Here is a 25,972-nt window from a genome sequence, read left to right as displayed (position 1 = left end):
CTTCTGCAGAGTGTCTGCAAGTCCTTCACTTAGCTGCTGGTGCTGCAGATTCTGATATAAACATGTCACAGCACTGCTTCTACTCACGGGGCTTTCTGCTTTCCCTATCCCTTCTGTCAATGTTAGAGATAGCAGCAGGGAAGGGAAGGAGACTGTATTCTTGGCAGATCAGAGGCAGTAGACAAGGAGGAAAGCACACCCAGGCTGTGTAATAAAAGGAAGGAGCACCTATGTCAGATTCTGAAATTGGAGGGCACTCACACACTTCTCGGCACCAGTGACTCTCAGTAAGGGCTCATGCACATGAGCGTGTGCCCTGTGCCCATATTGCAGACATGAATGGGTCCGCAATCCTCGATACGAAAGAGTGCAGAGCGGAGGCATGGATCGGAATCCCACAGAAGCATTACGCAGTGCTTCCGGAGGATTGCGGTCCATGCCTCCGCACCAGAAAAACATGTCCTATTTTTTGCTGTGTGGTCCGACTTTTGCGAACAGTCGACCCATTCAAGTCAATAGGTCCGCATACACAAACGGCATGCACATGCACGGGTCTCCATTTGCAGTCTGCAGCACGGATAGGGGGCACACGCGCTCATGTGCATGAGCCCTAATAGAGAGAAGAGATCCCATTGTGTAGATATGCTAAGCTAACAGAGGCATACACCAAGAGACTTGCATCTGTAATTGCAGCAAAAGTTAGCACCACAGTATTGATTTTCAGGGGTGAATACTGATGCAAATTCTCAGTTTTTTTCATTATTAATTATTAAAATGCATTAATTATTGTTTGTGTCACCATAAAAAAATATTTTTCACCTTCATAGTGGTAGAAATGTAATGTAAATCAAAGTGTACCACCCCCCAAAAAAAGCATTTTAATTCCAGGTTGTAATGTGACAAATCAGAAAAAAAAAGCAAGGGGGGGGGGGGGGGGGTTCGGGTTTGAATACTGTATCTGTACAGGCACTGCCGCTGCTCTGCTCATCCACTCTACTCGTCCGGGTCCTGGCAGCTTTGAACCACCTCCCTCTCTTCTCTTCCTGTTCATTCGACTCTTAAACAGCCAGGATGCCCTAATCTTCAGCCCAGTCAATGGCTGGCCACCTTAGGGATCTTAAGGCACCTTCCCCTGTGGGAAGGTGCCTGAGCAATAGATTCTAGTCCGCTACTATTTGCCTGCCTGTGTACCAAATTCTGCCTGTTTCCCGGCTTTTACCCTGTACTGCATGACCTTCTCCCAATGTCTGTACTGATCCTGCGCTACCTGCCGGGACCTTGGGCTATTTATTGAATTGCACGTACTCTTCCTGCCTTGACCTCGGCCTATCCCTGACTATTGTCTGCCTGATCCCTCGGTGCTCTGCATCAGTGTCTCTTGATGCCTATGGGTCAGCTGTCAATCAAAGACTATTCCAGGAGGTAATGGCTTGGTGGTTCCTCTGCAGCAAAGTCCAGATCTCTGTATAGGGGGTTGAAGAGTAAAGACCAGGGAACTGCCATAATAATGCCCTTTGGAGTATCACCAAGTCAAATCTGTTCAGTTGACATACTGATTCCTCAATCACTTCGGTAACACCCCCACAATTTCAATAAGAACACCTAATAATATATATATATATATATATATATATATATATATATATATAAATATATAGTGTTTAAAAAACCTAAAAACCTCTTTAAAAGGTCTGCAATAAACTAGTACAGAGGTTAGTCGGCACTGCAGCTGTTGTGAAACTATAACTCCCAGCATGCACACTTGCTCAGATCACTTGCCATAGAAGTGAATGGATCATGCTGAGACCTGTAGTGCTATGGACAGCACAACGGTTGTCTATAGGCTGTGTCTGGTACTGCAGTTCAGTACCGTCCAAGTCAACAAGGCAGAATTTTAATACCAGGCACCAGTGGAGCAGAGCTGCCATACGAGGCAGAGCCCATAGACGAGAACGGGGCCCTTTCTGTTAGAAAATAAATAACCTTTATGTCTTACCTTTTTTTTTTTTTTTTTTATTTACCAAAAGGCAGCAGGAAAAAATAATATATATAGTATTTATTAATAATTGCCTTTCACGCAACTCGCTGCGGCCGCTTTATAAACCGCACCTACAACAAAGAGAATTCTGACATGAAAAGAAACGTGTCTTTCCGTGCGGTTCAGCCTCCAGCCGCCGATCTATCGCTCTTTCTCATTAATATCTGTACGGCAAATATAAGGTATTATAATTTTTTACACACCTGCCATTTACACGCAAATAATCTATATTATTAGAGCACAATCCTTTGCCTTTAGTCTCTCTCTAATCCCGTACACCCACAACAGATGGTTAGGATTTGTAACCGGTTGCAACAAAAGCGAGAGTTCCTTTGAAATAAAACTAAAAAGCCTTGTCACTCTCTCTTCCTATTAAGATGCAGTCTTGGCAAGCCTAATTTTACTCTATTTTCCTTGGCGTCGTATTTCCTTTTCTTTTTTTTTTCTTCTTCTTTTCTAGGACCCTATTCTATCTAGAGCCGTGCCTGCCGTAAGGTCAGAGAGTCCCACCAGAGTTCCATAGAGAACATTACAAACCAAAGATTTCCCGTATAATAATCAATAAAAAGTGCCAGTGCATTAAGTTTACCGTTTTTTTTTCTCTTCTTTATTCATAATTGGATAGCGTAATAAAATGCATACCAGCAGGACGGCCATTGATCCATGGACCATCATAAATTACTCCGGAGCAATGAATCATGGTCCCTTGTCCACTGAAGACGTCACTCCGCCACTGGCCCTGTAAATTAGAAGAAAAAAAAAAAGAACATTGGATCTACATTAGGACGGCGATGCCTGCTGTTTCATAAAGAGGGGATTACTCCTCTGACTTCTCAATAGCAAACTGGGTGGGCCTAGAAAATGAACAGTTCGAGAGCAATACCCTTCTACAATTCCTCCGAGAGCTGAAAGGCAGACCACACAATATCCAAAGATTATGCAACGCGCGCCCCTTAAAAAGGAATTAAGAGGCAAAGAAGAACGTTTTTCGGGAAGACAAATGTTTCACCTTATAAGCAAATATCTCGCCTCAAAGAAATCGCTGTAATTGGGCGTCTGTTTTTTTTTTTTTTTTTTTATTCCGAGCTTATGCCTTTTTATTGAGCAGCTGCTGCAGAATTTTTACACCCTGAAACGACTTTGCAATTTGAATCTGAAGACAATGTGCATTCAGACGTCTGTCAAGTGCCGAGCATATTCTGCAAAAGGAGGAGAAAAACAAAACACCTTCAAATTTGGGTACGCGGCAGTCTTATCCTGCTGCCAAGATGTCTGTGGCACATGCTGCCTGCTAAGTCTAGGCTTTCTTTATGTCCAGCACAAAGGGGAAGGAAACCCAAAACCGGGGAAGGCGTCCACTAATTAAAGAGAGCAGGTGGACTTCGGGCTTATTTTCATCACGTTTTGTGACCCAACTTTTTTTTTATTTCAATTTTTCAGGGACACCTATTGAGTGGTCGCTGATTCAAGATACACTCTGTACAGTGTGGGCATCGTTCTCAAAAGGTTGAATCCAGTAAATTTGAACATTTTTCTTCTTTTGCCCCTGAATTACCTGTGCAGCTGTTATAAGTTTTAAGAATCACATACCTTTAAAGAAGACCTCTCACCTCTCCTGACATGAATGTTTTAGTAACTACTTGTATCACCCATGTAATAAAAATTCTGGAGTAATCTTTTTGTCATAATGCTATATTGGGATATTCCTCTATTATTCATTCTAGAAGTTTATGAATAAAGGAACTGTGTTTTACCAGTTGGGAGTGTGTGCCTGCTAGGGAACATTGATCAGCCTTCGGTATGTCCACAACATCATGGAACCAGTCCTAAGTGGTATTCCAACAAGTTAATGCCGCCCATACACTGCCTGCGCTTCACAATGTGATCCCCAGGGTCTTTAGCAGCAATCTCCCCCATTGAGAATGTGTGAGACTTGAAGGGGCAACAGATTAACCATACACAACAGCCAACCACCACCTTGGCTGAGCTACGGGTCCAAGTTGAAAAAGATTTGGAGGACATACAGCATCTGTATGACCATTTCCATGCTACAGTGGCAGCCTGTATTGCAGCAAGCGGAGATGCCACCCAGTATTAATGAGACCCTGCTGCAGAACCTAAAATAAAGAGGGCATCACCTTGGTTATGTGATCGTTGACCAAGCACCACTAGGGCACCACCTTGGTCATCTGATCGTTGACCAAGCACCACTAGCAGTTTATATTTCGTCAATCTCAGCTCAATTGCATCAAGATTTCCAGGTGTTCTTTTTTTTTATTTTCTGCTTAACTCATGTACATCTTCCCCATGTTTTTTTTATTTTTTTCTTAATTTAGACCTGTTTTTTTTTTCCATCCTGTATGTAGCACTTCCTGTTGCTGTATCCAACCAAACCCATGATGCACTTTTCCTTCCGCTACCACAGCTCCAGCACTGCCCCCAACAACACCCAGCTAGTTTATAGCTCCTCCCACCCAGCTAGTCACATAGACACTCCCCTACTGCTGCCCCGCCCATGGACATAACATCACAGGAAATATCAAGGAGCTGCATGGACATGGTCATGTGTCCACAACCCAGATCAGGAGACAGGCGCAATAAAGGTAAAAGAAATTCATGACAAAATTACAGTGACCTTTATAAATGATATTTTAAGGGATGTTGAAGAAAACTGGAAAACCCCTTTAAGTTTAAAAAGAGCCCCTAGCCTCACACTGTCCACCTCAGCAACACATGTGGGAAGACATGACGTCATCTGAGCATAAGTGATGGTCATCGAAAGATCAGGATAATTAGATGCGATTCTCTTAGTTTCAGATTGAAACTCGTGTATTATATCAATGACATACAATAGAGGGAAATAAAAAATAAAGAAACATATTACCGCCAACCGCCTCTAAGTAACATGACTTGTATTATTATAAGCAATCAGTATGCAGCCTTGTGCTTGGTGGCGCTTAATATCCTTACTTGTCATATCTGAATGTACTTGAATTTCAGATGGTGAGACCCGCAGGCCAAAGACAATCATTTTACCTCTTGAGCTAAATAAGAAAATTGTGAGTCCTTTGTGGCTGTCAGCGGTATAATGTCCGCCATTCAGCTGCAGCTACTACCACGACAAGAAAGGGAAAAGAAAACACCACAATGCAGCCTGTCTTTCATGGAAAAGCGTTGTCACCATAATTGCTTATCACAACCCGGGATATTGAAATTACTCCAATACAGCAAGCAAAATATTATGAAACAATGAGCTGCTCGTACCTATGAGCATTTCACTTAATCTGCAGCACTGTATGCGGTTTTAGAAGGCTACCTGCACACGGGGGCAGGTTTACAGAGGAAATCTGTGCGGATGTCTGTGAGTTTTGGCACCAAATCTGCACCAAATCTGCATGTGTTACTGGCGTGGATTTTATACGATTTGCTGCAGATCTCACCCTTACATCCAAAAGAGTGAAATCTACTGACATGCTGTGGATTTCAAAATCTGTACGGCAGGTCAATTGCCACCCAGAACGAAAAAAAAAACAAAGGGGCACATTTATTAACGCTGGTCTTAATAACCCCTATACCTAGCAGTGGAAGAGGCGCTGGTGCTCTACATAACTTCACCGGATCCTCCGCCGCTTCTACATTTACACCATTTCCTATGCCTAAAACAGGTGTAGAAAATGGTAAATGAGACGAGCCTGCCGGCCCACCACCTTCCTTGCCCACTTTTTTTACACCTGGTGTAAGTGGGAAGAAGTCGCAGATTGCAATGCAAAAGACCTTTAAGCCGCAATCTGCGCCAGAAATACTCCTAATTTAGGCGTATTTGTGTTTGATAAATGACCCCCAAAATGTACATGGGATTTTTATGATCTCATACATGGGGCATGGATGGAGGGTCTTAGTTATGAGGACAGATATCATTTATTTAGTCTTGAGAAGAGACGTCTAAGGGGGGACATGATTAACCTGTACAAATATATAAATTTGCCGCACAAAAAATATGGTGAAAGGCTGTTCCACGTAAAATGCCCTCAAAAGACAAGGGGGCACTGCCTCCGACTGGAGAAGAAAAAGTTCAATCTCCTGAAGGCTTTGTTACTGTAAGAACTGTGAATCTGTGGAATAGACTTCCTCAGGACGTGGTCACAGCAGGAACAGTGGACAGTTTCAAAAAGGGTTTAGACTAATTCTTAAAAGTAAGGCCTCATGCACACAACAGTATTTTTTCACGGTCCGCAAAAACAGGGTCCGTAGGTCCGTGATCCGTGACAGTTTTTTCGTCCGTGGGTCTTCCTTGATTTTTGGAGGATCCACGGATATGAAAAAAAGTTGTTTTGGTGTCCGCCTGGCCGTGCGGAGCCAAACGGATCCGTCCTGAATTACAATGCAAGTCAATGGGGACGGATCCGTTTGACGTTGACACAATATGGTGCCATTTCAAACGGATCCGTCCCCATTGACTTTCAATGTAAAGTCTGGAGTTCTTTTATACCATCGGATTGGAGTTTTCTCCAATCCGATGGTATATTTTAACTTGAAGCGTCCCCATCACCATGGGAACGCCTCTATGTTAGAATATACTGTCGGATATGAGCTACATCGTGAAACTCAGATCCGACAGTATATTCTAACACAGAGGCGTTCCCATGGTGATGGGGACACTTCAGGTTAGAATATACAAAAAAAACTGTGTACATGACTGCCCCCTGCTGCCTTGCAGGTGCTGCCAGGCAGCAGGGGGCAGACCCCCCCCCCCTGTTTTTAACTCATTGGTGGCCAGTGGGCCCCCCCCCTCCCTCCCCTGTAGTTAACTCGTTGGTGGCCAGTGTGTGCCCCCCCGCCCCCTCCCTCCCTCTATTGTAATAATAGCATTGGTGGCAGTGTGCGCCCCCGCCCCCCCCCCCCCCTCCCTCCCTCTTTTGTAATAATAGCATTGGTGGCAGTGTGCGCCCCCCCCTCCCTCCCTCTATTGTAATAATAGCATTGGTGGCAGTGTGCGCCCCCCCCCCCCCCGCCCTCTCCCTCCCTCTATTGTAATAATAGCATTGGTGGCAGTGTGCGCCCCCGCCCCCCCCTCCCTCCCTCTTTTGTAATAATAGCATTGGTGGCAGTGTGCCCCCCCCTCCCTCCCTCTATTGTAATAATAGCATTGGTGGCAGTCAGTGTGCGTCCCCGCCCCCCCCCTCCCTCCCTCTATTGTAATAATAGCATTGGTGGCAGTGTGCGCCCCCCCCACTCCCCCCTCCCTCCCTCTATTGTAATAATAGCATTGGTGGCAGTGTGCGCCCCCCCCCGATCATTGGTGGCAGCAGAGTAGAAGCATCATACTTACCTGGCTGCTGGCTGCTGCGATCTCTGTGTCCGGCCGGGAGCTCCTCCTACTGGTAAGTGACAGGTCTGTGCGGCGCATTGCTGTCACTTACCAGTAGGAGGAGCTCCCGGCCGGACGCAGACATCGCAGCAGCCAGCAGGTAAGTATGAATTTTCTACTATTGCTAAGGCTAAGTAACCATGGCAACCAGGACTGCAGTAGCGTCCTCGTTGCCATGGTTACCGATCGGAGCCCCAGCGATTAAACTGGGACTCCGATCGGAACTCCGCTGCCACCAATGATCTTGGGGGGGGGGGGAAGAGGGGAGGCCGCACACTGCCACCAATGTATTAAAACAATAGAGGGAGGATGGGGGGGGGGGCGCACACTGCCACCAATGTATTAAAAGAATAGAGGGAGGAAGGGGGGGGGGGCGCAAACTGCTACCAATGTTAATGCAATAGAGGGAGGGAGGGGGCTGCACACTGTGCCACCAATGCTATTATTACAATAGAGGGAGGGAGGGGGCGCGGGGGGGGCGCACACTGTGCCACCAATGTTATTAATACAATAGAGGGAGGGAGGGAGGGAGGGGGGGGCGCACTGGCCACCAATGAAATTTAAACTGGGGAGGGAGGGGGGTCTGCCCCCTGCTGCCTGGCAGCCCGGATCTCTTACAGGGGGCTATGATAGCACAATTAACCCCTTCAGGTGCAGCACCTGAGGGGTTAATTGTAGGGATCATGGCCCCCTGTAAGAGATCGGGTGCTGCCAGGCAGCAGGGGGCAGTCATGTACACAGTTCGTTGTATATTCTAACTAGAAGCATCCCCATCACCATGGGAACGCCTCTGTGTTAGAATATACTGTCGGATCTGAGTTTTCACGAAGTGAAAACTCAGCTCTGAAAAAGCTTTTATGCAGACGGATCTTCGGATCCGTCTGTATGAAAGCAACCTACGGCCACGGATCACGGACACGGATGCCAATCTTGTGTGCATCCGTGTTCTTTCACGGACCCATTGACTTGAATGGGTCCGTGAACCGTTGTCCGTCAAAAAAATAGGACAGGTCATATTTTTGGGACGGACAGGATACACGGATCACGGTCTCGGCTGCAAAACGGTGCATTTTCCGATTTTTCCACGGACCCATTGAAAGTCAATGGGTCCGCGAAAAAAAACTGAAAACGGCCCAACGGCCACAGATGCACACAACGGTCGTGTGTATGAGGCCTAATGCTTATGCAAATTTGTAAAAATCTGGGTCTTACCATTTCTAAAATTGAAGGACTTATGTCTTTTTTTTTTTTTTTTTTTTTTTTATGTATTACCATATAACTTGGCTGGTACTGCATTACTGTGGTTTTTCCACACGAGAATCCACGTTGAAAAAAAAAAAATAACGTGTGTAATCTGCAACCTGTGCAGGTACCCTAAAAAAAAAAATTGATTTGGACGCACACAAATTGATAGTTTTTGGTGGTTTTCTCTGGTCCATCATTTTTACCCCCCTCCGCACTCCCACCAAGGGCTCCGAACATACAAGCACATGTCCTTTTCAATAGCATATGAGAAATAGGAGTAAAGGGCCTTTACTGAAATATTTATTGTGATCTATAACTGATTGCTGGGGGTCTGACCCCGGAGATCAGGACTGGAGGTACTTGCGCCTCACATTTTATTTTTAAAGGCACATTGTATCATCTGTACAAGCAACTACACCGTGTGCTAATCCTCAGTCCCATATAGAGGGGTATGATCGCTGGGGCGCCAACCGCTGGGATCCCCACTGATCACGAGAGTGCGAGTCCTGCATCCCTCACTCATAATGCAACGTGAAAACAGGGGTCTCATGTCCCCCATTTGAATCACGCATGCACATAACCGCTCTATTCAATCTATACCGGACTGATAGAGATAGCGGAGTACAGAGCTTACATATCTCTCTCAGTCCCGCAGTCTTTGGATGGAGAGGTAGCACACATGCGTGACCACAGATTCATTCAAATGGGGGACATGGGATCCCGTTTGCGCTATCAGTCTTACATTATTACTTAGTATAATATCATACAAGAACAGCAGGGGGTGTTATTTGAGCACCATGCATAATAATATGCTCAAGGTAATAATTTATTTGGGCACTGCTGACTCAATGTGGTCATATTGTATGGCGCTGTATGGCCTATTTATTTTGACACTGTATTTTATTTTGTTTATATTTAGGCACTATATGGCGGCTTTATTTTGGAACTGCGTAGCAATTTATTTGGGTAGTGATCACATGTCCGGTAACTTTCTGAAGCTGACCTATGAGTATGTCCCAGGATATTGTCTAGCACCATCAGGACTTAAAGGCTACATACACATTTGGGAGAAGTTTTTTTTTTTTTTATATGATTGCATTGAACTCATTTTGAGCTCAAAATATTTTTTTCAATTAGTCTTTATTAAAAAAAATTGAATCCCTTTCTGTGTGCAGCTTTGAGTTTCGCTAGTAGCAGGCTCTGTATTTTCACTCTGTTCTGTCAGGCAGCTCAGCTGAGGGCTCCTTATCTCTGATCTTATAAACAATCATTAAAGCGCAATTCTTACCTTACTGATAAGAATGTGGCTTGAATAAGCGCTGTATGACCTTTTAGTAATTTAGCGATAAGGGTTATTAGATGACCGGCACAAAGTGAAAGTAAAAAGTACGATTCACATAGCTAGACAAACAGTTAACCCTTTGTGACAAAACGGCTCAATGTTTTTAATAAAGACCAAATGAAAAAATGATTTCCAGCCCAAAATGAGTAAAATGCAATCATAAAATAAAATTGTCCTTAAAGGTGTACATAGCCTTTAAAAGTGCCAGAAATAAAACAAGAGGCTGACTGTGCTAGTGTTGGCGGTAAAGATGGAAGGTGCACAGGAGTCTGGGAAGTGCACAAAACCGTACATCTACGTATGGCCATGTGCAGGAATCGTCTGAAGGCAATTATATACATACACTTAAAGGGAACCCGTGGTTTGGAGCTACTCTGTAAATACAAACAAGAACACTTCCATCACTTTCCTCAATTCAGCCAATTATAGAGTAAGGAAGACCAGAAGCAAGCCTGAATGACATACACAAGGTGTGATATGGCTGCATGGACGGTATGGCACTCTATGATAATAGGCACATACCACTCTCAGAAGCAATGATGGATTTGTCAGCAGAGTAAGTGATGTTGCCACAAATAAAAAAAAAAGGTGAAGATACAGAGTAGGGAGATGAAAAGCTTAAATGGTAGCTGTCAGCACCTCCAGCACACGCGCTGACACTGGTCCAGGCCACCAGAATACAGACGTAATGTAGAGTGACAGTACCGCAGGTTCCTCGCACAGACATGTAGACCTTTCTAAAATACATACATGACAATGACAGCAAGCACTCACTCACACTGTACACAAAGACATTTACCAAGATGGCCACTTTGGCTAGCATCGTATTAAACAAGTATACGGAGGTACAGTAAGGCCCAACAGAGTACGATGGCAGCCATACTATGGTTTTGTGCAGTTCCGAAGTTGCACAGAGTTGTAATACTGTACGTCTGTGTGCATGAGCCCTTACTCATATAATAAATACAGGGTGAGGGTTTCTTTTCACCAGGACCCATAAACTTTTTGCTCCACCTCTGCCAGTAATTATGTGGATGGTATAATGGGTAAGACTGTCCAGTGGACTACCACAGCAGAATACTGGCTTCTGTAGATGGTGTCTGTATTCTGCTGACTAGCTCTGTGGGAATATTAAACATTTCGGGGGTCAATTATTAATCCGAAATACGCCTATATTAGGCATATTTTAGGCGCAGATTCGCAATCTGCGACTTTTCCGAGCTCACGTCAGGTCTAAAATTGTGGGTGTGGCGTGGGGGGGGGGAGGAGTCAGGCCTGTCTCAATTATATATTTCTACACCTGGTTTAGGCGTAGAAAATGGTCTAAATGCAAGACAGCTCGGAAGCTGTCTTACATTTAGAAGTGGCGGAGCCTCTACATAACTTTGGAGATCCACCACCAGAGAAGGGGCTTTAATAAGAGCGGTGTCTAAAACTCCAGTCCTAATAAATGACCCCTTTATTTGGGAACTTCTCACAATGCACTTGCTGTATACAGTAGGTTCTAGGCCAGCACTACAATTGACAATGCAGGCTCACCTTGGTGGAAGTACCAAAATATATTAGGGTATGGATCTTATTCCCAGCAACTGCGTATTATCAGAATTTGCCAGCTGCTAAAGGGAGCGATTCCCATAAATACATTGTATTAGAGAATGGTTATTTTTAAGTAATTTCCTAATATATTCTGGTAAGTTCACTAATGGTTTCCTTCCTGTATAAGAAGTAACAAACAGAAAAAACAGCTTTTACATATATCCTTATGTTTGTCACCTGTGCAGGGGGTTCAGTGTCAGCCCATACCAGTGCATGCACAGACTTGTAGTTCCACAGCTGTAGAGTCTCAAGCTGCATATCCCTTGGACAGGGCCACCAGTATAACGCGTCATTCGTTAACACACTATTTTTGGAAGATTTAACAATGAGGAAGACGGGATTGTAATAGTTTACACAGAAGGAATACCATTCGGCGACACACCTGTTTGGCATGATTAGCAGTCGGGTTACGCAGCAGTGCATCCTCCTTAAACGCGCAGGAAGGAAATATGGGAACAGGGATGGGAATGAGCTGAACTTGTACGAAAGCCAGAAGCCTATCACAACTGGGGGATTCATTTCACATAGGATTACATGGTAACAAAATGAAATTGCAAACCATATAGGAAGGGATTATCTGGAAAACAATCGGCGCAGAGATATGCATGTGCAGGCTGTCAAATAGAAGGTATCGGATTTTAACGTACCGTATTTTTCAGACTATAAGGCTACTTTCACACTAGCGGCAGCCTTCTCCGGCAGGCTGTTCTGGCGGGGAAACAGCTTGCCGGATCCGTGCTTCCGCTAGTGCACCGTGCCGCCGGAGGTCCGCTCCAGCCCCATTGACTATAACGGGAAGGGGGGCCGGAGGTCTGGCCGCAGCACAGCAAACATGCCATGAGGCAGCGGGAATAAAACTACGACTACGCTAATGTGAAAGTAGCCTAAGGGCTTATGCACACGACCGTATGTCCCGCCCACATCCGATCCGCATTTTTTGCAGATTTATTTCAGACGCGGACAGCAAACCATATGTCCGTTCCATGGCCTTGCAGACAAGGATAGGAGATTTCTACAGAAGTAAAGAAAAAAAATGGTTGGCATGCATGCGATCTGCGGACTGCAACACAGATATAATCGTGTGCATTAGGACTATGACCGAAGACACTTTTTAGCAAAAAGAAATCTTGCTAAAGGGTCCTTACCCACAGTGGCGCCAAACCCCCCACAGATGGCTCATAAAACGCTCAGCCCAATCATAGCGAGAAATGGGTGGCTGTTCACTGTAGGATCAATGCAGGGGAGTATGGGACGATAAATGTCCACACGGCATAAGGAATAGGGCCGTGATTTCAGATGGTGGAGAAGGTAGGTAGGAGGAACCACGCATTTCTATGGCCAACTATGGAACAAAACGATAACTCTATTGACTGATGTAACTCTGCTTTTCTCCAGTGATCACAGCAGCAGGGCTAGGGAGCCGGTGCACCATTATATAAAAATAAAAAAAAAGTTTTTAATTGCCGCTGTGACGGGTCAAAGAGGCATGAATAAAAGCACTTAAAGGGGTAGTCCTATATTGAAAAACATGGCCGCAGGGTCTCTCCAGCCTCTTCGTCCCAACCTGATACAAAGGTTTTCAACAGAGCTCAGAGAGTGGAGTTGAGAGAGACCGCGCAGGCGGGGGCACTTCAGTGCATTCACGCCTCTTTCACCCTTCACAGTGACAATAAGAAGCATTGCAGCCATGGACAAGTACCAGAAAGGAAAATTTGTCCTCAGAAAAAGTCTTGCTTTAGTCAGATCCTCTTTCATGGCTGCCCTGGGAGCAGAGAACAACCTCTCTACTACTCTGGTGGCAAAGCAGTGACCACACGGGCAATACCTCTGACAATGGCATAAGAGCCTTAGATTGATAGAACATAAATATATTTTATTATTAACATTTCTAAACTTCCTAATAATAATTATTATACAATATTAGGGCTCATGAACGTGTGCTGCCCGTGCAATTTGCGGTCCCCGATGAACGGTCACTGTCCGTGTGGCCGATGCTGGCGGATGTAGACCTATTCAACTTTAATGGGTCCGTGATCTGCCCGTACCGCAAAAAAAAAACAAAAAAAACGAGCATGTTCTATTCTTTTGCGGTGTGAAGAGCTCCATAGTGCTTCCATGGCCTTCCATGCCTCCGCTCCGTATCTTCCGGATTACGGACCCATTCAAGAGAAGGGGTGCACATGCATCGTACGGTGCCTCTATATTGCAGACCCGCAATATGGGCATGGCCGGCACATGTTCGTGTGCATGAGCCCTTAGTAACAGATTTTTTTTTAAGCTGGAGTCGGTACCTTTTTTCCCACTCTGACTCCAGCCAAAAATCCACAGCCCTGCACAGCCGCCCCCCCCCCCCCCCCCTTTTCCCCAGTAGTCACTGCTGGGCACCTTCCCTCCCCCAGCAGTCACTTCAGGGCCACACTCCATGCACTCAGTGCTTGGGGGTATGCATGTCAAGCAAGGAGCAAGCACTGGTCAGAAGGGGCAATTTTCTTCTGGTGACCTTTTGTCCAACCCTGACATATCCTATACTATGCATGTGGTAGACATTTCATCTGCTTTACTGAAATATGAAATGCTAATATGGAAGGGCACAAAATCAAGGAAATACATTATATATATATGTGTGTGTATATGTATTCTGCCTGGAACACTCGCATTTCTTGTTTCCTTCAAAACAGATCTATAAAAAATACAATTTTAGCTCTGATATATCATTCCATGATCTAACGCATAAATTGGAGCCACTTTTATAGCTTTCTATAGTTTATAGCTATAGGCAGTTCTGCGATCTCCATAAATCCTGTATATACAAAGGGAAAAGTATAACCTGGAATTTTCTACTCCCATATATATCCCATGCCTCATACGCTTTTCTGGCATAATCCAATTATATATTACTGGTTTTAGGTCAAGACTTTTGACCAGTTTTTATTGCAGTGCCCTGAAAAAAGGGATCGTTAGTGGTCTTTAAAGGGCTATCCCAAGAAAAGTGCAATGAATAGGGCATTTCAAATGAAGTTACACTGCAACATGCAAAGGATAATAGTATTGTTTGTTTTGTATGTACATTACATTTTCCTCTCTGGTAGCGCCCCCTGCTGTTTATTATTCTGGCCCACCTTCTCCTGCAGTCAGTGGTGGACCGACACGCTCTGTAGCTTCCTCCTCTCAGTGTCGGTGTAGTGATCTCATAGTGAAGTGCTACAGACACCTCTCATTCATTCATCTCCATTTCAAAATTCCTAGAAATATATGGCGATATCTCTCTCTAGACACTGGAGAAGGAAATGGCGAGGGCATTACATATGTATCTCTGGGGCTATATGTGAGGAACTATTGTCTATGAAGTGGAGGAAGTTCATAAGAACTAACTGCAACGCATCCCGGGAGATGCAGGTGCTTGATTGTATCATGTGAGCTACCGCCTAGCCACAGAAAGGGAAGAAGGTCCTCCATACAGGAGTTTTGGTAGGATAACCCCTTTAACATAAAAAAGGGGGTGGTCATGATAAGGCAACCCATTTGAGGAAGTTTAAAGGGGTTTTCTGGGATTTTACTACTGATAACCTACTTCTGGATAGGTCATCAGTATCTGAACGGTTGGGGGTCCGACACCCAGGACCTCCCCCGATCAGCTGTTTGAGAAGGCACTGGTGCTCCTGTGAGTGTCGGGGCCTTCTCAAAGCTTACCAAGTACAGCGCCGTACATTGTATAGCGGCTGTGCTTGGTATTGCGTCCAGCACTATAGAAGTAAATGGGGATGATTGCAATACCAATCAGAGCCACAATACAATGTATGGCGCTGTGCTTGCTCCTCTGTATGCAGAGGATAAGTCATCAGTAGCAAAATCCCAGAAAACCCCTTTAGGCCTCATGCACATGACCGTTTTTCGGGTCTGCATCCGAGCCGCAGTTTTTGCAGTTCGGGTGCGGACCCATTCGCTTCAATGGTGCCGCAAAAGATGCGGACAGTACTCCGTGTGCTGTCCACATCCGTTGCTCCGTTCCGAGGCCCCGCAAAAAAATAATATAGCATGTCCTATTCTTGTCCGTTTTGCGGACAAGAATAGGCATGTCTACAATGGGCTGCCCGTTCCGCAAATTGTGGAAGGCACGTAAGCGGCTTCCGTTTTTTGCGGATCCGCGGTTTGCGGACCGCAAATAACAGCACGGTAATGTGCATGTAGCCTTAAAGAAGGTGACAACAACCTGTCACGGCCATGGTCATGGTCGTGACTCCTGTGTCCGCATGCGGTTGTCAGCGGTTTGGTCTGGTTGTCAATCACAGGTGAGGGCTGTGGTATTTGCCTCACCTGTGGTTGCCGCTGGCAACAGTATTAATGTGGCAGCATAGCAGCCTGAGCTGTATCGTGTCAGCTTGCTATGTTGTGCATGCGGTTGCACTTGGCTTGTGTGTGTATGTTATGCACTTTGTATGTCTGGTGTGCACGAGGTTTATGTTAGGTGTGCACTGTGACGCTTTCCCTTCACTGTGGCTGCCCGTGGCAACGTTTGGTATGATGTACATGTGGTGGCAGTGTCTCGGCCTTCTGGCTGACTCCCAGGACATGGTTGCCACCCATGTCGTTGCCTGCGGTAACAGCTACAGTGTGATGTGCATTTGGACACTTCCCCTTTAAGTGGTTTCACTCCCTGTTAGTGTTGGAAGGGTTAATTCCCTCTCCTTGTGTGTCTGTGTGGGTGTGGCCACTTTGGGCTATAAAGCCTCTTTGGTGATCAGAAGCTGAGGGGGTTCTTCAGCCATGCTTTGCTGGAGACACCCTCCTGGTAATTCCATCTGCCAGTGGGGGCCACCCTTGTGGTCATAAACAAATTGTTATGTATTGTTATACACGATGTTCTGAGGATGTGTTTGTGTGTCATGTCTATTTATTGCAGTGTATGGTTTCCTGGTGTCCTGTGTGGTGTGTGTGCTCTGTCTTTTGTGTTTGTGGACAGCAGCACTGATACTTGGGTCCCAGGCTCTGTGTCTGTGGCAGGTAAGTGTTAGTACTAGTTGCACTTACCTGCCATTGCCATACTACTGTTTCTGTTTCCCCTTTCTTTATAGTTTGGCCATCTTAGACTCCTATTGCTCCATGTGCAGGAGCAACAGGTAGTCTACCCAGCTCCTAGCTTAGGGACCTGCGGAGGGCTAGTAGGGACCCGAGGTTCCAGAGCATGAGCCCTCCTACCTTCAAGGTCGGCTCATGTCGCTAGGAGTTAGGGTCAGATTAGGGAAGCAATAGGAGGTGACCTGCTCCCTAGTTCTGTGGTTCTGGCCAAGTCGTGACTACCATCTTCTGTCATCGCACGGCTGAGGGTTTTCCCCATCCTCAGCCGTGACACAACCCTAGGCAGCAATTACAGAATTCCCTACCCCTATTAATGTATAACAAGTAATTGGAAAATCAAAATTTGCAGGTCACCTTTGGCACTGATGGATATAGATAAATCGTTCACTGGTCACTAGGTGTTGTAGCATGTGAGCTGCTATGTGTGTATTCAAGCTCTTGTGACAGACTAACGGCTCATGCACACGGTCATAGCCATATTTTTCGGATCCGCAAAACACGTATACCGGCTGAGAGCCTGCAGCCATTTTATTTTATTTTTTACTCTTTCAGAAATGTCCTATCCTTGTCCGCAAAGCGGACAAGAACGGGACATGTTATATATATATTTTTTTTAAAGAGCTGCGGCTGTGGACAGTACACGGTGGTTGAAGTGAATGAGTCTGCAAAAAATGATGATTGGATGCAGGAAAAAAAACATGTCGTGTGCATGAGCCCTAAAGGAAATGAAAGGCGCTGTCAGCAGTTCCTAGCAGGTGATGGAGGAAGCTATACCTACTCCAGCAACATAATCATACTCAATGCCAATCTAGTCTCAGTCATGCAATGTGCTGGGAAGGGGGGCGCAAAAGAAATATGATATATGTAATAAACAAGGGGTAACTAAAAATACTAGGTTCCAGGTGTACGAATGCAATATTTAAGGCATCGCTAGCATAGCTCTTTAATATTGAATACATGTGGAGCTGAGTTTATGCAGCCGCTCATATATACGGTATATTTCATCTTGTGGGAATTTCAGTGTTCAGCCCGGGGTTTATGACACAGTCAGTGAACTCTCCGGATAACCTTGCGTTGTCCTTTTGATGGAATCAGGGGCTTGTAAGTTGGCGCGGATGCATTATTGCTTATCTTCTGTACGGGCACTGTATGTTTTCTGCTATTTTCAGAAACCATCTTTATTAGCTTTTACTGGTAATGCACCCTGGCTGTGGAATCCTTTTACAGTACTTTTCTTAATACAGGCACTCAAGCCTTTACAATAAAAGTCTCAGACTATTGACTAGTCTTGACGAGTCTAATCCATTCAAGTCTTCACTGGTCCCAGTAAGAGCACCCTAGAGTGTCCTTTAAGAATGTCTGGTTTTGTCCGTAATACTTATTGTCTTCGAATATAAAGAAAATATTAACAGAACGAAAATGGAAAAAACATGGGATATGTGGAAAATAAATTATTGCTACAGTTTACAGCGAAAGAAAGGCTAAATAAATATATATATATATATATATATCACATAGCTAGAGAAATGTGTTTGGCCTCAGCATATGCACATATAGAATAACCTACTTGTTTTAGAACTTTTATTTTCAATAAATTATATTATACACTTTGGTCATTTTTATGCTTTACCTCACATCTAGGATCCCATATAGGTAAAGAAGAGTCAGGATTGAGAACATGGCTTTTTACGCAGTGCTCAGGGTGGACTGCATGCATGAAAAAAGAGGTTGCCCAGGGTTTAATAAAGGGGGTCTACTTTTTTTTTTTCCCCCAAAACAGCTCCACTTTAGATGAACAGTCCCCATCCCATCCCCCTTCACTAACTGGGTATAGGTAGAATATCAAGCTATGCCACCAATAGTCTAGAGGTGGACTGGTCATAGACCATACAGGGAAATTTCCTGGCAGGCCAATGCCCATGGAGCGCCGGAGCCCTCCTTAACAGCCACCACCTAGGAGGAGGACTAAAAGATTTTATTGTCAGGGCCCCCTCAACAGTGTTATACAATGACATTATATGCAGTATATGAGTATGGGAAACGGACAGAGTGACTGTTGGGCCTTGTCTGAGAGAGCGATCTTGACTAGCCACAGGAGAGGGGGTTGCACATGAGGAGAGAATTGCAAAGAAGTTGCTGAGGGGAACCCAGTTCAAAAATGTGCTGTGGGTCGCAGTCATTTCTAGTTACGCCACTGGCTAGGATCGTCTGGTGCTTATGCATCTGGCAGGTGGACACAGGTCCACTTCTAAATTTGACTGCACAGTGGTATTTGGTTCTTCTGGGGCAGTATTTTGTGCTGCACTAAGGTATTGCTGGCCCCAACGTCTGTCAATTTTGACCCTCCTACAACATGGGGACACTTTTAGCTCTAGTGGAGGCTGCAGGCAGGCAGAATTTTATCATTTAATAGGGCTGCCTGGAATTAAAAGGGGGAAAAAAAAAAAAAAAAACCTAGAGAAACGTCAGGTGATTTGATAAAGATTACCCCCTACGCTGGTTAATTCCCCAGCTCCAGTGCCCCTGCTTCTTTACTTGTCCTGCAGTGATGACATCACATGTAATCACAATACTGCTGCAGCCAATCACCGGTCTCAGCAATCTTGTGCCTTAAATACAAGTATCTGCTGAGGCCAGTGATTGGCTGCGGCAGTTAAAGGGGTTGTCCCACAAAAAATATTCTAAAGTTTTCAAGCTAGAACCTGGATCCCAAAACTTTTCTAATTGCATGTAGTTAAAATTTTTGTAGAACCACTGAGTTATATAAAATGTATCTGTATAGCGCCACCTACAGTTTTTTTTGTATTTTTTATTTGTCCTGCTCACTGATATGGCCGCACGTGCTCAGTATCATCTTTCAGCTGCCTCCTGAGCTGTAATAGGGAGAGCATGGACACGCCTCCTGAGCTGTGATAGGGAGAGCATGGACACACCTCCTGAGCTGTGATAGGAAGAGCATGGACACGCCTCCTGAGCTGCAGCAGAAAAGACACTCCCCTTGAGCCATCAGCTTGATATAAATGTAGCAGAGCAATGAATGGGGAGATCTCTGGGTCCATGTGAGGTACAGGGCTGGTTCTAGCTTTGTTAGAAAGGGATCGTCTTGTACTATATGATGACTGATTTTCATTTTTTACATTAGTCATGGGATAACCCCTTTAAATGGATGTTCGACATGGCATCTCTGGTGCAAGGTAAACAAAGACCAGCAGGGACCACCAGAGCGAGAGTGGGATTTAACAGAAAGGTCATATAAATGTATGCCTCCTATTTCATATTGGACTCTGTATGTTCTCCACTAGAAGCATGCAACCATTATTTCTGTACATGCCCCCCACAGAGCATGTACAGGAGTCTGCGGAGGCCATGCAACTCCGCACTAGGAGCCACACAGCCTCAGTGCACTGCCATACAAGCTCCCAGCATGAGAGTTGCCATTCTGTGCCATCAGCAGGACTGCACATCCTGACATCAGCTCTTGGGGGCCGTATATGATAAAAGACACTATATAACACGTGCTTTATTACTTTAGAAATATGCGCTTAAAACCTCCGAAGCCATTTGAATAATATTATAGATTTATTAAAGCTAATCATTTCTGAAATCAGTAATGTGGAAATGTGTAGAATCCGGCACCAAACGATTCTGCCTAGTTATTATTACTGCAGGAGGTAATGTTCTCCTCCACCACTGGCTTCATGACGACATTATAATTCTACTCCCTATAGCAGTTTTCTCCTGGGAAGTTCATACTTGTGCGGATTATTTAATTGCATAGAAGAAATAGCAAAAGATAGAGTTATTTCCCATAGCAACCAAACAGAGCTTTCATCACTCAACTTCAAGCTGCTGCTCCTAAAGCCAGGCAGCATTATAACATGGGCCCTGTAGTGTAAGGGGGATTTAGGAAGGAAAGAGTTGAGAACAGCAGATCTAGGAGTTTGTTTCCAATATACCTTACAGAACCAAGAGATGTGACCTGATTACATTTTTTCCCGCGTCATTACAGGTCACCTTCCTGCGGCTAGAGCTCCAGACTTTCATATTGCTAAGCTGTTAAGCTGCACGGGTATTTCACATAAATTGGAGTCCCCCTTTACAAAGTAGCTCTTCCTCCGAATCATTATGATTTATAAAATGTAATGAAATAATGGGACACTACCCCTGGACACACACCATAAGTTAGTCTGTGGGGGCTTCTGAAAACTCTTGGAGCCCTCCTGTAGAAATCTTCTGCTCCTGGTCTTTACTATGATCAGCTGGAGCATCAGCAGGGGAAGTTCATTAGGCAAAGGAGCGGAGACTGCCTCCCAGCCACAGAGAAGAACAAAGTCATTTATCTTAAGGGGATGTCTCATTTCAGCAAATAGGGGGGGAAAGGCCATACACCTTGTCCAGGGGGCCGCTTGAGCCCTCCTCGTAGCTGCCAGCCGGGTTCATAACAACCTTATGCTCATAGTGTTAATTAATGCTGAGAACGTCAGGTACTTATAGGGAGGTATTTTGTGCTGTACTGTGGTATTTGGTTCTGCTGGGGCGGTACTTTGCACTACACTGTGGTATTTGGTTCTGCTGGGGCGGTACTTTGCACTACACTGTGGTATTTGGTTCTGCTGGGGCGGTACTTTGCACTACACTGTGGTATTTGGTTCTGCTGGGGCGGTACTTTGTGCTGCACTGTGGTATTCGGTTCTGCTGGGGCGGTACTTTGTGCTGCACTGTGGTATTCGGTTCTGCTGGGGCGGTACTTTGTGCTGCACTGTGGTATTCGGTTCTGCTGGGGCGGTACTTTGCACTACACTGTGGTATTTGGTTCTGCTGGGGCGGTACTTTGTGCTGCACTGTGGTATTTGCTTCTGCTGGGGCAGTACTTTGCACCGCACTGTGGTATTTGGGTCTTCTGGAGTGGTATTGTGTGATGCACTATTGTATTGCTGACCTTGCCTACTTGTGTTACCCATACCTCTTGTCAATTTGGACCCGCTTACAACATGGGGCTACTTTCATTTTTTTTTTCCAGGCCCACTTTATGTTCCCATCATTTCCCTGGGCATTTATCATGTAGAGATTGTCCATATTGCCTGCTGGTTTAATTCATTTTTCAATCGCATTATACACTGCTCGTATGTAGGGATAACGACCACCATGCAATACAGCAGCAGTGGTCGTGTTTGCACACTATATGAAAAAGTGCTGGCCTCTCTGGTGGCCAGGACCATTGGATCATGTATAAGCACGCATATTCCCATGAAAAAGCTTTATTTCCTTGTATTAAAATCTCCAGACATCAAAATACAAAAACTTAATCTACGCGTTTCAGACCTCAGAAATAGCGGTCCTTCATCATGACATGCATAATTTAAAAATGAAATCCCTCTTATAGTAAGGGGCTGGGTAACAACTAATTGAATTCCCCACCCCACCTGCACACCTGTGCTCCTATAACGAGGGATTATTTATTTTTTGTGGAAGGCTATATGGTCGTGTCCGGGACCTCTCTCCGTGCTTCCAGGAGAAAGCTTACAGGTGAGCGCTGCTGTTGATGACTTTGCATAAGCACGCATATGCATCAACTGCTGTCCCAGCCACGTCATATATGCATTGGTGGCCACAGCCCTTGGATACAAGCAGTGTATAATGTGATGGAAAAATAAATCCAGCCAGCAAAGGAGACAATATGGACAATCACGATACATTAGTAAGTGCCTTGTATTATCTACATTTGCTGAAGTGAGACAACCCCTTTAAGATTATGGCTCCCATGGAGGAGGGTCTGACTGCTTACAGGGAAATTTATAGATGATAGGCATTTTAAAATTTTTCTCTTTGAATAGTGAGAAACAGAAACCTGATCTAGGAAAAGAGGGTAAAAGCTAATACTTTATTTCCATTTAGTTTAAAATTAAATGTCAATTTGATTAAAGATAAAAAGTTCTACCGCAATGGCTTCCTTTTAAGGATACTTTCATTTTATTCTTTTCGGGCATTGAGTTCCGTCCTAGGGGCTCAATACCGGAAAAGAACTGATCAGTTTTATCCTAATGCATTCTGAATGGAGAGCAATCCGTTCAGTGTGCATCAGGATGTCTTCAGTTCAGTCTTTTTGCCTTTTTAGGATGGAGATAATACCGCAGCATGCTGCGGTTTTATCTCTGTCCAAAATTCCAGAACACTTGCGGAATGCTGGATCCAACATTTTTTCCCATTGAAATGCATTAATGCCGGATCCGGCCCCGAGTGTTCTGGCAAAATGGATCCGGCATTGCGGTCTGCGTATGCTCAGACCGCAAAAAATGTGAAAAATAAATAAATACTTGACTGGTTTAAAAATTAAAAAAATATATATTTTCAATAAAAACAAGTTGGAAAAAAAGCAAACTGATATTTAGGTAGAAAGTTATAGCTATACAATACAGTGGCACTGTCATGTTCTGCCTATATGATAACCATAAATAGTAGGACATGTCCACCAGGCTTTCTTTGCCTTTTTCTCCAGAATCAAACGGAGTCTCTTTTAGTTACCCTTTTCAGCAACAAGCTGTCAGAGCATGCTGGGAGTTGTGGTTTCACAATGGCTAGGGATCTACAGGTTGCAAACCAATGACAACAGCAGGAGGTGAGTGTTCTGATCATATGGGAGACAGTAACCAGCCCACTGATATCACTAGTATGTTAGTGACAACAGCAGCAGGAGGTGAGTGTGCTGATCCGATAGGAGACAGTGACCAGCCCACTGATATCACTAGTATGTTAGTGACAACAGCAGCAGGAGGTGAGTGTGCTGATCATATGGGAGACAGTAACCAGCCCACTGATATCACTAGTATGTTAGTGACAACAGCAGCAGGAGGCGAGTGTGCTGATCATATGGGAGACAGTAACCAGCCCACTGATATCACTAGTATGTTAGTGACAACAGCAGCAGGAGGTGAGTGTGCTGATCCGATAGGAGACAGTAACCAGCCCACTGATATCACTAGTATGTTAGTGACAACAGCAGCAGGAGGTGAGTGTGCTGATCATATGGGAGACAGTGACCAGCCCACTGATATCACTAGTATGTTAGTGACAACAGCAGCAGGAGGTGAGTGTGCTGATCATATGGGAGACAGTAACCAGCCCACTGATATCACTAGTATGTTAGTGACAACAGCAGCAGGAGGTGAGTGTGCTGATCATATGGGAGACAGTAACCAGCCTACTGATATCACTAGTATGTTAGTGACAACAGCAGCAGGAGGTGAGTGTGCTGATCATATGGGAGACAGTAACCAGCCTACTGATATCACTAGTATGTTAGTGACAACAGCAGCAGGAGGTGAGTGTGCTGATCCGATAGGAGACAGTGACCAGCCCACTGATATCACTAGTATGTTAGTGACAACAGCAGCAGGAGGTGAGTGTGCTGATCATATGGGAGACAGTAACCAGCCTACTGATATCACTAGTATGTTAGTGACAACAGCAGCAGGAGGTGAGTGTGCTGATCCGATAGGAGACAGTAACCAGCCCACTGATATCACTAGTATGTTAGTGACAACAGCAGCAGGAGGTGAGTGTGCTGATCCGATAGGAGACAGTAACCAGCCCACTGATATCACTAGTATGTTAGTGACAACAGCAGCAGGAGGTGAGTGTGCTGATCCGATAGGAGACAGTAACCAGCCCACTGATATCACTAGTATGTTAGTGACAACAGCAGCAGGAGGTGAGTGTGCTGATCCGATAGGAGACAGTGACCAGCCCACTGATATCACTAGTATGTTAGTGACAACAGCAGCAGGAGGTGAGTGTGCTGATCCTATGGGAGACAGTAACCAGCCCACTGATATCACTAGTATGTTAGTGACAACAGCAGCAGAAGGTGAGCGTTCTGATCCTATGGGAGACAGTGACCAGCCCACTGATATCACTAGTATGTTAGTGACAACAGCAGCAGGAGGTGAGTGTGCTGATCCGATGGGAGACAGTGACCAGCCCACTGATATCACTAGTATGTTAGTGACAACAGCAGCAGGAGGTGAGTGTGCTGATCCGATGGGAGACAGTGACCAGCCCACTGATATCACTAGTATGTTAGTGACAACAGCAGCAGGAGGTGAGTGTGCTGATCCGATAGGAGACAGTGACCAGCGCACTCATATTATTATGTTAGTAAAGATAGCAATGGGAGTGGAGTGTGCTGATCCGATGGGAGACAGTAACCAGCCCACTCATATTATTATGATAGTGAAGACAGCAGCAGGAGGCGAGTATGCTGACCCTATGGGAGACAGTGACCAGCGCACTGATATCATTATATTTGTAAAGACAGCATAGTGAGGGAGTGTGCTAGTCCTATGGCATACAGTAACCCACCCACTGATATTACAACAGCAGCAGGAGTTGTGCATGCTGATAACATATGGGAGACCGTGATCAGCCCACTCATATCATTATGATAAATGAAGACAGCAGCAGGAGGCGAGCATGCTGACCCTAAGAGAGACAGTGACCTGTCCACTCATATCATCATGTTAGTGAAGACATCAGCAGAAGTGTCCTGATCCTATGGGAGACAGTGACCAGCTCACTGATGTCATTATATTAGTAAAGACAGTATCAGGAGGTGAGTTTGCTGATCCTATGGGAGACAGTAACCCACCCACTGATATTACAACAGCAGCAGGAGGTGTGTATGCTGATAACATATGGGAGACAGTGACCTGCCCACTCATACCATTATGAAAGTAAAGCCATCAGCAGAAGGTGAGTGTTCTGATCCTATGGGAGACAGTGACCAGCCCACTGATCTCATTAAGATAATGAGAACAGCAGGAGGTGAGTATGCAGATCATATGGGAGACAGTGACCAGTCCACTGAGATCATTATGTAAGTGGAGAAAGCATTGGGAGTTGAATATGCTGATCCTATGAGAAACAGTGACCAGTCCACTGAAATTATTATGTTAGTAAAGTCAGCAGCAGGAGGAGAATATGCTTATCCTATGAGAGACAGTCACCTGCCCACTGATATTATGTTAGTGACAACAGCAGCAGGAGATGAGTATGCTGATTCTATGCGATATAGTGACCTGTCCACGGATATCATTATTTTAGAGATAACAGCAACAGAAGGAGAATACGCTGATCCTATGGGAGAAAGTGACCAGCCCACCAATATCATTATTTAGAGACAACAGCAGCAGGAGGTGAGCATGTTGATCCTATGAGAAACAGTGACCAGTCCACTAAAATTATTACGTTAGTAAAGTCAGCAGCAGGAGGTGAGCATGCTGATCCTATGGGAGGCAGTCACCTGTCCACT

The 25,972-nt window shown here is 45.0% G+C and overlaps 1 protein-coding gene across 1 annotated transcript in view; it reads right to left on the bottom strand.

The window, feature by feature from the left end:
* Positions 1-25,972, bottom strand: part of MORN1 (MORN repeat containing 1) — a 436,773-nt gene that overhangs the window by 347,569 nt on the left and 63,232 nt on the right. The window contains exon 7 of the mRNA XM_044281850.1: positions 2,681-2,777. Coding sequence (XP_044137785.1) covers positions 2,681-2,777 — 97 coding nt within the window. The remainder of the gene's footprint in view (positions 1-2,680; positions 2,778-25,972) is intronic.

This window comes from Bufo gargarizans, chromosome 2, assembly GCF_014858855.1.
Source record: "Bufo gargarizans isolate SCDJY-AF-19 chromosome 2, ASM1485885v1, whole genome shotgun sequence".
NCBI lineage: Eukaryota > Metazoa > Chordata > Amphibia > Anura > Bufonidae > Bufo > Bufo gargarizans.
The sequence above is the reverse complement of the archived record's forward strand: the minus strand, read 5'-3'. Positions and strand labels throughout refer to the sequence as shown.